The sequence below is a fragment of the Cherax quadricarinatus genome, chromosome 87 (assembly GCF_038502225.1).
Source record: "Cherax quadricarinatus isolate ZL_2023a chromosome 87, ASM3850222v1, whole genome shotgun sequence".
Taxonomy (NCBI): Eukaryota; Metazoa; Arthropoda; class Malacostraca; order Decapoda; family Parastacidae; genus Cherax; species Cherax quadricarinatus.
This window is the reverse complement of record NC_091378.1, coordinates 918517-935465: the sequence shown is the minus strand read 5'-3', so window position 1 is coordinate 935465 and position 16949 is coordinate 918517. Positions and strand designations below refer to the sequence as shown.

Here is a 16949-nt window from a genome sequence, read left to right as displayed (position 1 = left end):
TTGCTTCTTTGTGTGTTTATTTTCAGTAGTGTTATACAGTGTATATATGTATTATAGTACACATACAGTATGTGAAATTATTGCATTATATTCTTTAGCAATTGCATTGTGTAACATAGCATAGACATGCAGAAATGACATATGATGACTTAATGAAAGATAGTCAAAATAACATGTTATGATAACTTAACCTAGGATAGCCCATGTGATGACTTAACTTAGGGGTAATCAAAGTGACATGTAATAAAAACTTAGCCTAGGAGAGTCAAAGAAACATGTTATGATGTCAGCCTAACAGTGCCAAAAGAGATCTTATGTTTACAGATTTCTTTTCAAAATTGGTTAGAGCTTTGATTAGCTAAGAGGGACTTCATGAGCTAATTAGGAGTTCCTGACAGATATGTAGGAAATAAAACCTTACCTCATACATTCTTAAATTAACAGATTTGGGACCTGAACGAGGATGGAGAATGGGTGTGCACTGCATCATGGAAGACCCATTGTGGCTCTGTATGGAAGGTGACTTGGGCCCACCCAGAGTTTGGTCAGATCATTGCCACTTGTTCATTTGACCGAACAGCGGCTATATGGGAAGAAAGTGGTGGGTTTCAAAATGTTTCAATAAAAATAAGAGTACCTCAAAAAGTTAAGGAATAATTTTACAGATACATACCTCTATGAGCAAAGTAATATGCCCCATTGATAAATTAAATGACCCTTTACAAAACTTTTAATGATCAAGTTATGTACAACTATCTTAATAATGAATAAGCTGAACTGATGAGATCAAATCCTTTGAAGCTGAGGGTGCCTTGATGCTGGTTAAGGGCTCTTGATTTAAGGGATTGGAGCTTCCCTTTTTCTTGGATCAAATTTGAATATCTACCATCTTTTCAGGTTCTGTCTGTCCTCTTATGTCTTCGGTATTTTTCCATGATCATAATCTAATATTAATATCCATGGGAAAGTGGAAAAGAATTCTTCCTCCGTAAGCCATGCATGTTGTAAGAGGCAACTAAAATGCTGAGAAGAAGGGGCTAGTAACCCCTTCTCGTGTATAAATTACTAAATGTAAAAACAAAAAACATTAATTTTTTCCATTTTTAGGTTACCATTCCTGGTGGGAGATGACTCATAGGTTAAAAAAGAAAATCTAAAGTAACATACAGTATGCTTTTCCAACAGTGAGTGACTCTGGGCATGGCGTCCACAGCACATGGATAAAGCGAGCTGGCCTGGTGGACTCGCGCACATCTGTCATGGATGTCAAGTTTGCTCCCAAGATTCAGGGTCTGCAGTTAGCCACATGCTCAGCTGGTGGGGTGGTAAGTTTTGGTTTATTTATGGATTTAACTGGCTAGGCTTTGTGCCAAAAACAAAAATTTGTAATCAGTAAAGAGTGTAGATCACTTAATCTGTCTTCTGAAGTCTCCCATCTCTGGCTGACAACTTCTTTACATTTTTTTAAATGCATCGTGTGTGACGGAGTATGATCTAAATACATCATGCATGATTGCTGCATTAATTAAACCTGGTTAATTCATGCTCTTATCGTGTAAACTGTCATGTAGATTAGTATAGTGGACATTATGGTTATAGTACTACCATAGGTTTCTTAATAAAATATTGAATAACTTTCTGTTTTCTCAAATAGGTGCGTATATATGAAGCTCCTGATGTGATGAATCTTAACCAGTGGTCACCACAGTATGAGATGAATTGTAAACTACAGTGTTCCTGCATTTCATGGAATCCTTCACCCTCTAGGTCAGTGAAGCTACTTATTTAGTAACTTCTCTTCAAAAATTCATATCTACCATCAGGGATAAGGGATGAAAAGAATTTTCTTTTTCAAAGTACTGGCTGTCTCCCACTGAGCTAGGGTGACTCGAAAAACTTTCACCATCATTCGTGTTATCACTGTTTTGCTAGAGGCTTGAATAATTCACAAGTAATCTGCAATTTTAAGACAAACCTTCAATGTTTCAGTTTTGACTTGATATAGTGCTATACCTTAAAAATATTCTACAGTATAGCAAAATCATCCCATTTTAATGAAAGAAAACTAGACCAGTCACTTTTTGTTTTGTTGTTTCATAAAAAATTAAAATGGCAATTATAATGTGTAACTAATACAACTACTTTTGAATCTGGACTTTAGTGAGGGCTGAAGATCTGTTCCCAAGGTTTTCTTACACTAGATCATCATCAGATTAGTTATTGAGGAGCATTGGAGGTCCAGGAGAGCCCTGCTTATACAGGAAGTTAGGTTCCAGGCTGCTGCTGTAAAGCAAAAATCACTGTAAATATAAAAGCCTGATAACATTTTTACACTGTCGTATATTAAGCGAACAGTGAAACCAGGCCTAAACAATGCATATACAGTACACACATTACTTAGGACCTGCCTGTATCTATGTCAGACAAGTTTAGCAGTTCTGCATCCTCACCACCTGTTAACGACGAGGCAAGAAGTAGACCTGGGCATAGATTTTAATCTTGGTGTTTTGACTTTTTTCACCTTCAGAATGAACCATGGAACAGGTGGGATTTGAACCCATGGCAAGTGATTCCTCAAACTCTAGGAAAGTGTGTGAACCACTGGGATACCTAGCTACAATAAGATTATGGTAGCTGGCTTGCCCAGTCACTCACCATGGGTTCAAACCCCACCTGTTTTGTGGTCTGTTTGCAATCGTCTTGCTACCTTCAGTATGTTTTGAATTTTTCTAGAAAAGTTCTACTGGTGTAACTTTCTTAATAGACTGACAGTTATCATCTAGAAAGTTACTTTCATATTGATACTGTGTGAGAAACTTTACAGTCCTTAATGCATCACTTAGAAAAACTTAAGTTTTTCTTTTTTAGGTCACCCTGCCTTGGTGGGGTACAGTCAGTTTGTTAAAAAAATGCACCACTTAGTTTTTATTTCTACTTCATGAATGTTTTTTATATTATGTTTTATTTTTTCAGGCTTCACTCACCTTTGATTGCAGTAGGCAGTGATGACCCTAATCCTTCCTCAGGTGGGAAAGTATTTATCTATGAATTTTCTGCTAACACTCACAAGTGGACCAAAGTAGAAACTCTGGTCACTGTGACAGAGCCTGTCCATGACCTGGCTTTTGCTCCTAATCTTGGCCGGTCATATCATCTCTTGGGGATTGCCACTAAGGATGTCAGGATTATTGCTTTGAAACCTGTCAGGTGAGTCATTGTGGTTTTCCAGGTTTATAAGGTACAAGCAAAATATAATATTAAATAAAATTTATTCTAGATTATGCCCTTACCCAGCCTAGAGTTCTGGATGTAGGAAGTACTGTTCCTTCACTCTGAAGGATAGGTGTGGATGCTGTAGTACAGAGGGTCATCTAAATTGTGATATCCCATAGGAATCTTATTGCATTCGTATGTCCCAAAGGAATTATACTGCGTTTTTATGTCCCATAGGAATTATACTGCATTCCTATGTCCCATAGGAATTATACTGCATTCCTATGTCCCATAGGAATTATACTGTATTCCTATGCCCCATAGGAATCATACTGCATTTCTATGTCCCATGTGAATCATACTGCATTTCTATGTCCCGTGGGAATCATACTGCGTGCCTATGTTCTATCGGAATCATACTGCATTTTTATGTCCCATAATAATCATACTGCATTTTTATTTCTCATAACAATCATACTGCATTTTTATGTCCCATAACAATCATACTGCCTTTTTGTCCCATAACAATCATACTGCATTTTTATGCCCCATAACAATCATACTGCCTTTTTATGTCCCATAACAATCATACTGCATTTTTATGTCCCATAACAATCATACTGCCTTTTTATGTCCCATAACAATCATACTGCCTTTTTATGTCCCATAACAATCATACTGCATTTTTATGTCCCATAGGAATCATACTGCATCAAGGCACCTTTGAAAGCAAGGGTCATTAATGGATAACAAACAAAGTGAATAAAAAAAAAGCCTCATAAGTTGTACTCACATTGTGCACATTGGGCTTTTTAAATTTAATGGTTCCATGTTATTTTTGTATACTGTATATCTTATAAGTGACCTCCTCATCTCTGTCATACTAATATCACATGGAAAACTGTGTCCTGTTAGGATGATTGTGGATGGGGTAAGGTCCTTGGATCCTAAGAGATATATCAGGAAAGATAATGGTTTTCCATGTCAAATGATTGACAGGTTAGAACTTGTTAGGTATAAGAGCTGGCTTATTTGATGGGATACTGGGGATGCCTTGTAGAAATCTCATCATAATTATTGTTTCTTAATGGTAGAGAGCAGAGTAAACATTAGGTAGTAAGTGAAAAGCAGGACTTGAAGCATTCAGATACTGTATTTTGTGTAAGGGCAAGGCTAAATGTATTGCGCAGGGTCACTGAACCCAACTCAACAGAGAACATCCTTGCTCTTCGTGAAAGGTAAGTATTTTGTAAGGTGAGAAATTCCCTATTTATGTCCTTATTCTGTGATTCATCAGTTCTCTGTTATGTATAAAATATACAAATCTCACATCCCTGACAGACAAGACCCAACACAGAACAACGGCAGCACTTCAAGCCTTGAGGTGCGTCAAGCAGGACAGTTTGATGACCATGGTTCCACAGTGTGGCGAGTATGCTGGAATATGACAGGAACCATCCTAGCCTCCTCTGGAGATGATGGATGTGTTCGCTTGTGGAAAGGTACATCTGTATAATCTTCATTTTGTTAAGGACTGATGAGAATTGTCTGTCACTGCAGTAATAATTTTGAAGAAAGTACTCAGTACATTTCTTCAGATCCATTACTACTGTAGGGAGATGTGGATAGGAATTGTCATCCAAAATCTTCACTTGCTTGTAACTACTGTAGTACATAGCAGGGAGTAACTAAAGCAGTTAGTTTCCAAGTGCACATTGGTCATTAAGGCTGCATTTCACTTTTACATCACCAATCAAAAATATGTCTCCATCACTTTAGGCAGATTAACTTTAAGCAAGTTTGCTATTATGAAGTGTCCTATTTCTATTGGTAATTCTGTATTTGTTATATATAGTTATAGTGCGTTGAGGTATATGTGGAGTCAAAAAACGTTATTTATGGAGGCAAAGAAGGGAATGTATGAAAGTATAGTAGTACCAACACTCTTATATGGATGTGAAGCTTGGGTGGTAAATGCAGCAGCGAGGAGACGGTTGGAGGCAGTGGAGATGTCCTGTCTAAGGGCAATGCGTGGTGTAAATATTATGCAGAAAATTCGGAGTGTGGAAATTAGGAGAAGGTGTGGAGTTAATAAAAGCATTAGTCAGAGGGCAGAAGAGGGGTTGTTGAGGTGGTTTGGTCATTTAGAGAGAATGGATCAAAGTAGAATGACATGGAAAGCATATAAATCTATAGGGGAAGGAAAGAGGGGTAGGGGTCGTCCTCGAAAGGGTTGGAAAGAGGGGGTAAAGGAGGTTTTGTGGGCGAGGGGCTTGGACTTCCAGCAAGCGTGCATGAGCGTGTTAGATAGGAGTGAATGGAGACGAATGATACTTGGGACCTGACGATCTGTTGGAGTGTGAGCAGGGTAATATTTAGTGAAGGGATTCAGGGAAACCGGTTATTTTCATATAGTCGGACTTGAGTCCTGGAAATGGGAAGTACAATGCCTGCACTTTAAAGGAGGGGCTTGGGATATTGGCAGTTTGGAGGGATATGTTGTGTATCTTTATACGTATATGCTTCTAAACTGTTGTATTCTGAGCACCTCTGCAAAAGCAGTGATAATGTGTGAGTGTGGTGAAAGTGTTGAATGATGAAAGTATTTTCTTTTTTGGGGATTTTCTTTCTTTTTTGGGTCACCCTGCCTCGGTGGGAGACGACCGACTTGTTGAAAAAAAAAAAAAAAAAGTTATAGTATTCAGTTGGTATAGTTTGTAAAAAACATTGAAGATTCTTATGCATAAGTGTTTATGGATTGATTGAGCTTAGTAAAGATGTCAAGGGCCTAGAACGTATCAGCAGCATAAAATGGGGGTCACCTCATTCTTAATATAGGAACTTAAGTAGACTCTCCATGTATATAAGGTGAGAGAGATCTATCTAGCTGTATATACAATGAATATTCATGAAATATATATTTTTTTTTTTCTCAACAAGTCGGCCGTCTCCCACCAAGGCAGGGTGACCCAAAAAGAAAGAAAATCCCCAAAAAGAAAATACTTTCATCATCATTCAACACTTTCACCTCACTCACACATAATCACTGTTTTTGCAGAGGTGCTCAGAACACAACAGTTCAGAAGCATATATGTATAAAGATACACAACATATTCCTCCAGGCTGCTAATATCTCAAAACCCCTTCTTTAGAGTGCAGGCATTATACTTCCCATTTCCAGGACTCAAGTTCGGCTATATAAAAATAACCGGTTTCCCTGAATCCCTTCACTAAATATTGCCCTGCTCACACTCCAACAGATCGTCAGGTCCCAAATACCATTCGTCTCCATTCACTCCTATCGAACACGCTCATGCACGCCTGCTGGAAGTCCAAGCCCCTCACCCACAAAACCTCCCTTACCCCTTCCTTCCAACCTTTTCAAGGACGACCCCTACCCCGCCTTCCTTCTCCTACAGATTTAAATACTCTCCATGTCATTCTACTTTGATCCATTCTCTCTAAATGACCAAACCACCTCAACAACCCTTTCAGGGTCCCCAGGCCCTCTCCCAGACATGTTCTCAGGGTCGCCCGAATTTCAAAAAAAAAAAAAATATATTTTTTCTTATGAAAAGATAGAGAATCTTTTCCCTGTCATAATGACACCAAAAGTATGAAATTTGATGGAAAACTTACGGAATTATGCTCTCGCGGAGTTAGCGGTTTCAACGATGTTTACGCATCAGCGATTTTGCCCACTTTGAGCCCTATTTTCAGCCAATTCCTTTGTACTAGTCGACAAAAATCATAACTATTTCGCTAAAACTCCATTTTTTCTATCGAATGAGTACAAGAAACCACCCATTTACCGATTTCAACTATCTAATACAGTGGTCAGAATTTAGCAATTTTGCCAATTTCACACAAATTTCAAAAGATGCCAATTTCCAAATAGGGTCCAGAATAAACAAGAAAGACATTCCTGGCACTAAAATAACATTTCCTCTGTTCATTAGTCACGTCCCCATGCCCCTCTTACATTCTTTTGCTTTCCACTTTGAATTTTTATTCTCACAAAAAATAAAAATTTACTGTTATGCAAACTACTGCATTAGTGTAGGAATGGTATAAATAATATCGGTGCACTTGTAAAAGAATATTAGACTCGCCAGTTGACGTGTATTGGAAGCTTAGCATGATTTGTTTACTTTTGAACTTTGGTAAAAATCGAAGATTTCTGCTACTTTGAGCTCAATTTCAACGTACTTTTAATTGTAAAACCAGTCAAAATCATCTCAATTTCTGTAATATCTCTTCCATTCTATAAAATGAGACCAGGAAAACTAGAATGCAACAATAAATACCATACGAAAATACATTGCAAAGTCGCTGTTTTAATCCAAAAACACAAAGTTTTTTTTTTTCTCATTATGCACTGTGTGATGCAGGATTTTTTTTTATACTGCACACACTGACCGCATAGACCCATTCTTTCATATGTAGGCCTACCAGCTTTCTCTCACAAGATTTGAGGGCGCTAGAATTTAGGCGTACTAGTACGTCAAAAAACCCTGGTGCGTAAGCCGTACTAGTACGTCCAAAACCCTGAAAGGGTTAATACAGCATTTAACCTACATAAGATTTTATTAAGTTCATAATATCGCTTTATGTAGGTGAAACATTGTACTGTACTAATAATGACCCTCTTTTGTTATATATCCTTTTTACTTTGTTAGCTAGTCTTTACTTCAACCAAAATAATTATAACTGTCTTAATGTTAAGGGATAGCATAAAAAAATTACTTGTCCTAAATATTATATGGTAATTTTTCCCCCTCAGCCAATTACTTGGACATATGGAAGTGTATCTCAACTCTCCGTGGCGAGACAGTTGAAAATGTCAGCGAGGTGGGCACCACGGGAGGACCGTCTCAACAGTCAGGAACAATGGCCATAGGGCAACACACAGCAAGATACTTCAAGTTGGCACCCACAGCACATCCAGCCCATGTACCCTGGCATTAATTAATGTAACACATGATACACTTGTGATTTGATAAATATGGATAAATGTTGAATTAACTTGGGAGAAATACTCTTACTGTGCCATGGTATTGTTTTCTGTTTATATAACTGATTATAATAATTTAATTAGAACAAAAACTGTAATTTATAATCTACATAATGAACAAGCAAAATATGTAAATATGTGTGCTATAAAAACATCAATTATCATTAGGCTTTCTCTACAAATGTTAAGTTACCATATAAGAATTTCTATGCACAGTGAACTGTTCTACAAAATGTTTCCACGTTTTTAATATGTTTATTAATAAAAGAGTCAAATTATGTGTTTAAGGCCTTTCATTTACTTCCAGGTACTATATTACAATGGAATCTTTACTGTTTGCACATATCCATTTCTCAGTGTATGCATATACTGTACTATAAACTATTTGCAAAATTTGACTTCATAGTATTTCTTTATAACTTTATACACATCAGCCATCTCCCACTGCGTCAAGGTGACCCAACGAGAGGATAAGCCCAATTCTGTGCATCAAGGGGCCCTAACCAGCATTAAGGGTTTAGCGCTTTTCCTTGAATATGACAATAATAATCAGCTTCAAGGAATCTCTCGAGAGGAATAGTTTTACTTGCTTTTTGATTGTGATTTCTGTAATACAACGGTGACTTAGTTGGTCTCATATTACAGCAAGTGGATAATGATAGCAGAGAACTGATCATTTTAACAACTGTACTGTATGTTTAAAACTCAGAACAACTAAATAATTCTAGATTGCCTCCCGGTTTTGTGTGCTGTGAAGGTTCTCTGTACATTTTCTAGGTCAGTAATTTCACAGCAGCTTTCAAGGCAGGTGACATTGCTGAACAAGAAAATGTGATGAGAGCCTTCATGGTACACTTAACTTCGATAAAACACCTCAATTACTGGGAACACTTGAAGTTCCTCAACCTGTGCTCCCCAGAGCACAGGCAGGAGAGATACATGATTATATACACTTGGAGAATCCTACAGGGTTTAGTACCAAACGTGCACACAAAAATCACTCCCTATGAAAGCATAAGACTCAACAGACAATGCAACATCCCTCCAATAAAAAGCAGGGGTGCCACTAGCACGATGAGAGACAACAATAAGAGTCAGGGGCCCAAGGCTGTTCAACTGCCTTCCAGTATACATAAGGGTGATTACCAATAGACCCCTGATTTTCTTCAAGAAGGTGCTGGACAGGCACCTAAAGTCAGTACCTGACCAGCCAAGCTGTGGTTCGTATGTCGGGTTGCATGCAGCCAACAGTAACAGCCTGGTTGATTAGGGCCTGATCCACCATGAGGCCTGGTCAGAGACCGGGCTGTGGGGGTGTTGACCCTTGAAACCCTCTCCAGGTATTCCACAGGTTTTGTGTGACTCCTACAAGTTTAGTGCTTCCCCATGAATTGGTTTACCTGGAGAGAGTTCCGGGGTTCAACGCTCCCGCGGCCCGGTCTCCTGGTGGATCAGAGCCTGATTAACCAGGCTGTTACTGCTGGCTGCATGCAAACCAACGTACAAGCCACAGCCCGGCTGGTCGGGAACCGACTTTAGGTGCTTGTCCAGTGCCAGCTTGAAGACTGCCAGGGGTCTGTTGGTAATCCCCCTTATGTATGCTGGGAGGCAGTTGAACAGTCTCAGGCCCCTGACACTTATTGTATGGTCTCTTAACGTGCTAGTGACACCCCTGCTTTTCATTGGGGGGATGTTGCATCGTCTGCCAAGTCTTTTGCTTTCGTAGTGAGTGATTTTCGTGTGCAAGTTCGGTACTAGTCCCTCTAGGATTTTCCAGGTGTATATAATCATGTATCTCTCCCTCCTGCATTCCAGGGAATACAGGTTTAGGAACCTCAAGCGCTCCCAGTAATTGAGGTGTTTTATCTCCGTTATGCGCGCCGTGAAGGTTCTCTGTACATTTTCTAGGTCAGCAATTTCACCTGCCTTGAAAGGTGCTGTTAGTGTGCAGCAATATTCCAGCCTAGATAGAACAAGTGACCTGAAGAGTGTCATCATGGGCTTGGCATCCCTAGTTTTGAAGGTTCTCATTATCCATCCTGTCATTTTTCTAGCAGATGCGATTGATACAATGTTATGGTCCTTGAAGGTGAGATCCTCCGACATGATCACTCCCAGGTCTTTGACGTTGGTGTTTCGCTCTATTTTGTGGCCAGAATTTGTTTTGTACTCTGATGAAGATTTAATTTCCTTGTGTTTACCATATCTGAGTAATTGAAATTTCTCGTCGTTGAACTTCATATTGTTTTCTGCAGCCCACTGAAAGATTTGGTTGATGTCCGCCTGGAGCCTTGCAGTGTCTGCAATGGAAGACACTGTCATGCAGATTCGGGTGTCATCTGCAAAGGAAGACACGGTGCTGTGGCTGACATCCTTGTCTATGTCAGATATGAAGATGAGGAACAAGATGGGAGTGAATACTGTGCCTTGTGGAACAGAGCTTTTCACCGTAGCTGCCTTGGACTTTACTCTGTTGACTACTACTCTCTGTGTTCTGTTAGTGAGGAAATTATAGACCCATCGACCGACTTTTCCTGTTATTCCTTTAGCATGCATTTTGTGCGCTATTACGCCATGGTCACACTTGTCGAAGGCTTTTGCAAAGTCTGTATATATTACATCTGCATTCTTTTTGTCTTCTAGTGCATCTAGGACCTTGTCGTAGTGATCCAATAGTTGAGACAGACAGGAGCGACCTGTTCTAAACCCATGTTGCCCTGGGTTGTGTAACTGATGGGTTTCTAGATGGGTGATGATCTTGCTTCTTAGGACCCTTTCAAAGATTTTTATGATATGGGATGTTAGTGCTATCGGTCTGTAGTTCTTTGCTGTTGCTTTACTGCCCCCTTTGTGGAGTGGGGCTATGTCTGTTGTTTTTAGTAACTGTGGGACGACCCCCGTGTCCATGCTCTCTCTCCATAGGATGGTAAAGGCTCGTGATAGGGGCTTCTTGCAGTTCTTGATGAACACGGAGTTCCATGAGTCTGGCCCTGGGGCAAAGTGCATGGGCATGTCATTTATCGCCTGTTCGAAGTCATTTGGTGTCAGGATAACATCAGATAGGCTTGTGTTAACCAAGTTCTGTGGCTCTCTCATAAAAAATTAATTTTGATCTTCGACTCTCAGTCTGGTTAGCGGCTTGATAAAAACTGAGTCATATTGGGACTTGAGTAGCTCACTCATTTCCTTGCTGTCATCTGTGTAGGACCCATCTTGTTTAAGTAGGAGCCCAATACTGGACGTTGTTCTCGACTTTGATTTGGCATAGGAGAAGAAATACTTTGGGTTTCTTTCGATTTCATTTATGGCTTTTAGTTCTTCCCGTGATTCCTGACTCCTATAAGATTCCTTTAGCTTAAGTTTGATGCTTGCTATTTCTCTGACCAGTTTCTCCCTACGCATTTCAGATATATTGACCTCTTTTAGCCGCTCTGTTATTCTTTCCCGTCGCCTGTAAAGGGAGCGCCTGTCTCTTTCTATTTTACATCTACTCCTCCTTTTTCTTAGAGGAATGAGCCTTGTGCATACATCGAGTGCCACCAAGCTAATCTGTTCTAGGCATAAGTTGGGGTCTGTGTTGCTTAGTATATCTTCCCAGCTTATATCGGTTAGGACTTGGTTTACTTGGTCCCACTTTATGTTTTTGTTATTGAAGTTGAATTTGGTGAATGCTCCCTCGTGACTAATCTCATTATGTCGGTCTGGGGCTCCGTGCATACATGTCTGAACCTCAATTATGTTGTGATCTGAGTATATTGTTTTTGATATGGTGACATTTCTTATCAGATCATCATTGTTAGTGAAGATGAGGTCTAGTGTATTCTCCAGTCTAGTAGGCTCTATTATTTGCTTGTTTAAATTGAATTTTGTGTAGAGATTTAAAAGCTCGTGTGAGTGTGAGTTTTTATCAGAGCTGCCTCCTGGTGTTATTACTGCAACAATATTATTTGCTATATTCCTCCATTTTAGGTGCCTTAAGTTGAAATTCCCCAGGAGCAAGATGTTGGGCGCAGGAGCTGGAAGATTTTCCAGACAGTGGTCAAATTTTAACAGCTGTTCCTGGAATTGCTGGGATGTTGCATCCGGAGGCTTGTAGACTACCACAATGACTAGGTTTTGGTTCTCGCTCTTTACTGCTAAAACTTCCACTACATCATTTGAGGCATTAAGCAGTTCTGTGCAAACAAGTGACTCTGAAATGTACAGGCCAACCCCCCCCCCCTTTTGCCTGTTCACTCTGTCACATCTGTATAGGTTGTAACCTGGGATCCATATTTCGTTGTCCAAGTGATCCTTTATGTGGGTCTCAGTGAAAGCCGCGAACATTGCCTTTGCCTCTGCAAGCAGTCCACGGATGAAAGGTATTTTGTTGTTTGTTGCTGGCTTTAGACCCTGTATATTTGCAAAGAAGAATGTCATGAGACTGGTGGTATTGTTGGTACTGAGGGGGGATTTTTTTCCGGCATTAGTATCTGTATCTGTTGGTTTGGAGTGGAGGCCATCGACTGTGGTTCCACTCCAGGAATGACTGGATTTGGTGTACGATTTCTGCCATTTCCTTCCTGGCACTAAAAAACCTCTCCCTCTTGAGTGGCTGTGGCTACCCAGGTTTTCCCATGGCCTGGATGTTTTGTATCTTTTTGTCCCCTTTAGATGGTGTGCCTGGCAATTTAAGTTATAGCACAGTCTTTCCTGTACTGAAGAGGTACACATTTCAGTTGAAACACTACTGCAAATGCACCCTTGTTAATTTTAAGCCTGCCCATAATGCTCTGCTTACAAGGGGCTTTTGGCATGTACACCTAATCACTATTTCTTTGTACAACTATGTATCATGTCCAAATAAAAATAAATAAATAAATATCAGAGGCAAGGTGAAAAGTTACACAAATATGAATACTGCAAAGGTCATGGTGAGAGTCTTGGAAGAAAACAGAAACACCCTGAAAGACGAGCTTTTATTGACAGGAGATATTATCATTAATGTATCCTCAGGGAAAATATGCGTGCATGTGCATAAATGTGGGCATGTGCTCGTGTATATGTGGTTGCTCCTGGCCCCACTTTGCTGGTTGCTATTAGGTCCACTCTCCTTGCTATATGAGACTTGTCATGCCTTTCCTTAAAGTTGTGTATGGATCCTGTTCCACTACATCACTATCCAGATTGTTCCATCTCCTGACAACTGTAGTGCTGAAGAAATACTTCCTAACATCCCTGGGACTCATCTGAGTTTTCAGCTTCTAGTTGTGTCCCCTTGTTCCTGTGTCCCATCTCTGAGCCATTCTGTACCTGTCCACATTATCAATTCCTATCAGTATTTTATACGTCATTATCATACCTTCTATTGCGGCCCCTGAATGGGTCACAATGTATATAATGTATATTACCTGTTCATATAATTTTATATTGCTGATATTTGTGATATTAGCTAAAGCGTAAGTATATTGCTTTATATTATTATTTGACTTAGTTATATTATTAGGTAGGATGTAACATTTATACACTATTCAGTGCTCATTGCTCGAGAGTGTTAAGTAGCTGCCGCATTGTCTAACTACTGTTACTACTGCCTCGCTTGTTTCGCTGCCAGCTTCTCTGTAGTTGCTGGGCAGCTGTAGTCCACGGAGAGTCACGTGATCAGGGTGGGGTGATCACACCTCACCTGGGTGAGATGACTGGCTTGCCTCTAGATAGCTCTCTCTCTGATGGTGATTCCAACACCTCCCTCTCCAGCTCTCCCTTGCTGGCCCTTGTTGGAACTTCATCTCTGTTGCTCTCTCTTGTTGTTAGTTCTGTGTAACTCTTCACAGAGCATAGCCTAGACTTAGTGATTTTCGATGTTTTACTGAGGTTGTGTGTTACACTGACACTGAGAAACTCAGGTCCTGAGCTGTAGCTTCTGACCTAATTTGTACTGGTATCTGTGCACCGTTACAGTTGGGGATTTTCTTATGCTGAACTTAGATTCAGTAGTATGGGAGTTTTGACTTTTGTGGAGGATCTGCTGATGGTCCCTACTTAGGGTCATTATGTTATCTCCTTGTTCCTGATTCTGTGTTGCTGCTGCTTGTTATATTGCTGTTAGGCAAATCGGTCATTTTACTGTTCAAGCAAGCTGTTCTGATTGCCAGGTTGGTCAAGAAGTTAGTTTCTGTGAGGACTTTTAGACAGTCACTGGTTAAGTCGAGTCTTGAGACATAGCGAACTACTCAGAGCACTTACACACATACTCGCTTGTATAGACGTATTAGTAATATGTTCTTAAATGCTGACAATGTACCAGATGGTTCTTAAAAGCCATAAAGATATGATATGTGCCTTCAGCACAATACTACTGTACACGAGAGAAGTGTAGGAACTTGTATCTTATATTATGTTAAATTGATTACTTTGATTTACTTTGATATTGTCCACCTAGACAACTTTATCTTTATTAATAAGCTTTTTAAATTTTAATTTCTTTAGTATCCTACCAGTTGTAATCCTGAAGCACTATTGAAACTTACTATTAAATTCTAATGGATAATTGGACCAGGATACTGACTACTTGTTACAAAAACCCAGTAACAGGTTGGATGCTAGAGGGGCAGTCCTTTCTAGTATTCACTGGAGATCTCTATCATTATTAGATATCACATTTTTCGTAACACCTTCCCTATCCCTCCTTTTCTCCAGTGTCATTGGGTTGAATTCCCTTAATCTTTCCTTGTAGGACATACCCCTTAGCTCCAGGACTAGTCTTGTTGCAAACTTTTGCACTTTCAATAATCCTTGATGTACGTATGTACATACGCGTGTGCATGTAAATATTATGTAAAGAACTTGAAGCATAGACACTGAAAGACAGTGTGGGGTTACTGGGGTTACCAAAGGTATAACTCAGAGGGCTGAGGAAGTGTTGTTGAGGAAGTTTGGGGATTTAGATAGGATAGAGCAGAATATGGTGACCAAGAAGGTATATGAACCTCAGGTGAAAGGAAAAAAAAGAGGTAGAGGTTAGAGGAAGAGGGTAAGGATTTTTATTGTTAGAAGCCTGAACATCCAGCACGCTTGTGAGAGTGTTTTACGTCACATTGAGTGGAGACAAGTGGTGTCCATGGCTGGAAGTAGTTAGAGTGTGAATAGGGTAAAATTTATGAAGGGATTAAGGAAAACCGGAACTGGAGGTAAGAAGTACGAAGCATTCACTCGGAAGTTCTGGGGATGTTGAAGTGTGGAGCGTTATTGGAATTGTGATGTCTGCACGCTTCATGGCAAGACGATTATTGAGTGACTGAATATATTTCTCTGGGGCTACCCTACCTTGCTGGGAGATAGCTGATATGTCTCTCACACACACACACACACACACACACACACACACACACACACACACACACTGGCTCCTTGAATTTAACCCTGCCAAATGCAAAGTCATGAAGATTGGGGAAGGGCAAAGAAGACCGCAGACACAATATAGTTTAGATGGCCAAAGACTGCAAACCTCACTCAAGGAAAAAGATCTGGGGGTGAGTATAACACCGAGCATATCTCCTGAGGCGCACATCAATCAGATAACTGCTGCAGCATACGGGCGCCTGGCAAACCTACGGATAGCGTTCCGATACCTCAGTAAGGATTCGTTTAAGACTCTGTACACCATCTACGTCAGGCCCATACTGGAGTATGCAGCACCAGTTTGGAATCCACACCTAGTCAAGCACGTCAAGAAATTAGAGAAAGTGCAAAGGTTTGCAACAAGACTAGTCCCAGAGCTACGGGGACTGTCCTATGAAGAAAGGTTGAGGGAAATCGGCCTGACGACACTGGAGGCCAGGAGGGTCAGGGGAGACATGATAACGACATATAAAATACTGCGCGGAATAGACGAGGTGGACAAAGACGGGATGTTCCAGAGATGGGACACAGACACAAGAGGTCACAATTGGAAGTTGAAGACTCAGATGAATCAAAGGGATGTTAGGAAGTATTTCTTCAGTCATAGAGTAGTCAGGCCATGGAATAGCCTAGAAAGTGATGTGGTGGAGGCAGGAACCATACATAGTTTTAAGGCGAGGTATGATAGAGCTCATGGGGCAGGGAGAGAGAGGACCTAGTAGCAATCAGCGAAGAGGCGGGGCCAGGAGCTGTGACTCGACCCCTGCAACCACAAATAGGTGAGTACAAATAGGTGAGTACACACACACACACAGATGAATCAAAGGGATGTTAGGAAGTATTTCTTCAGTCATAGAGTAGTCAGACCGTGGAATAGCCTAGAAAGTGACGTAGTGGAGGCGGGAACCATACATAGTTTTAAGGCGAGGTATGATAAAGCTCATGGGGCAGGGAGAGAGAGGACCTAGTAGCAATCAGCGAAGAGGCGGGGCCAGGAGCTGTGACTCGACCCCTGCAACCACAAATAGGTGAGTACAAATAGGTGAGTACACGTTTGCAGATGATGTGAAGTTAATGAGGAGAATTAAATCTGATGAGGACCAGGCAGGACTTCAAAGAGACCTGGACAGACTGGACACCTGGTCCAGCAAATGGCTTCTCGAATTTAATCCTGCCAAATGCAAAGTCATGAAGATAGGGAAAGGGCACAGAAGACCACAGACAGAGTATAGGCTAGGTGGCCAAAGACTGCAAACCTCACTCAAGGAGAAAGATCTTGGGGCGAGTATAACACCGAGCATGTCTCCGGAGGCACACATCAACCAGATAACTGCTGCAGCAT

General features: G+C 40.5%; 2 protein-coding genes across 2 annotated transcripts in view; one reads left to right on the top strand and one right to left on the bottom strand.

Moving 5' to 3' along the window:
• The window catches only part of Nup44A (nuclear pore complex protein Nup44A), a 10457-nt gene extending 1948 nt beyond the window's left edge, over window positions 1–8509 (top strand). The window contains exons 2-7 of the mRNA XM_053798609.2: window positions 445–601; window positions 1186–1325; window positions 1655–1767; window positions 2974–3207; window positions 4555–4715; window positions 7997–8509. Of these exons, the coding sequence (XP_053654584.1) occupies window positions 445–601; window positions 1186–1325; window positions 1655–1767; window positions 2974–3207; window positions 4555–4715; window positions 7997–8181 (990 nt within the window). The 3' untranslated portion in view covers window positions 8182–8509. The remainder of the gene's footprint in view (window positions 1–444; window positions 602–1185; window positions 1326–1654; window positions 1768–2973; window positions 3208–4554; window positions 4716–7996) is intronic.
• LOC128703785 (non-lysosomal glucosylceramidase) overlaps window positions 1–16949 on the bottom strand; it is a 291380-nt gene that overhangs the window by 121599 nt on the left and 152832 nt on the right. The window lies entirely within an intron of this gene.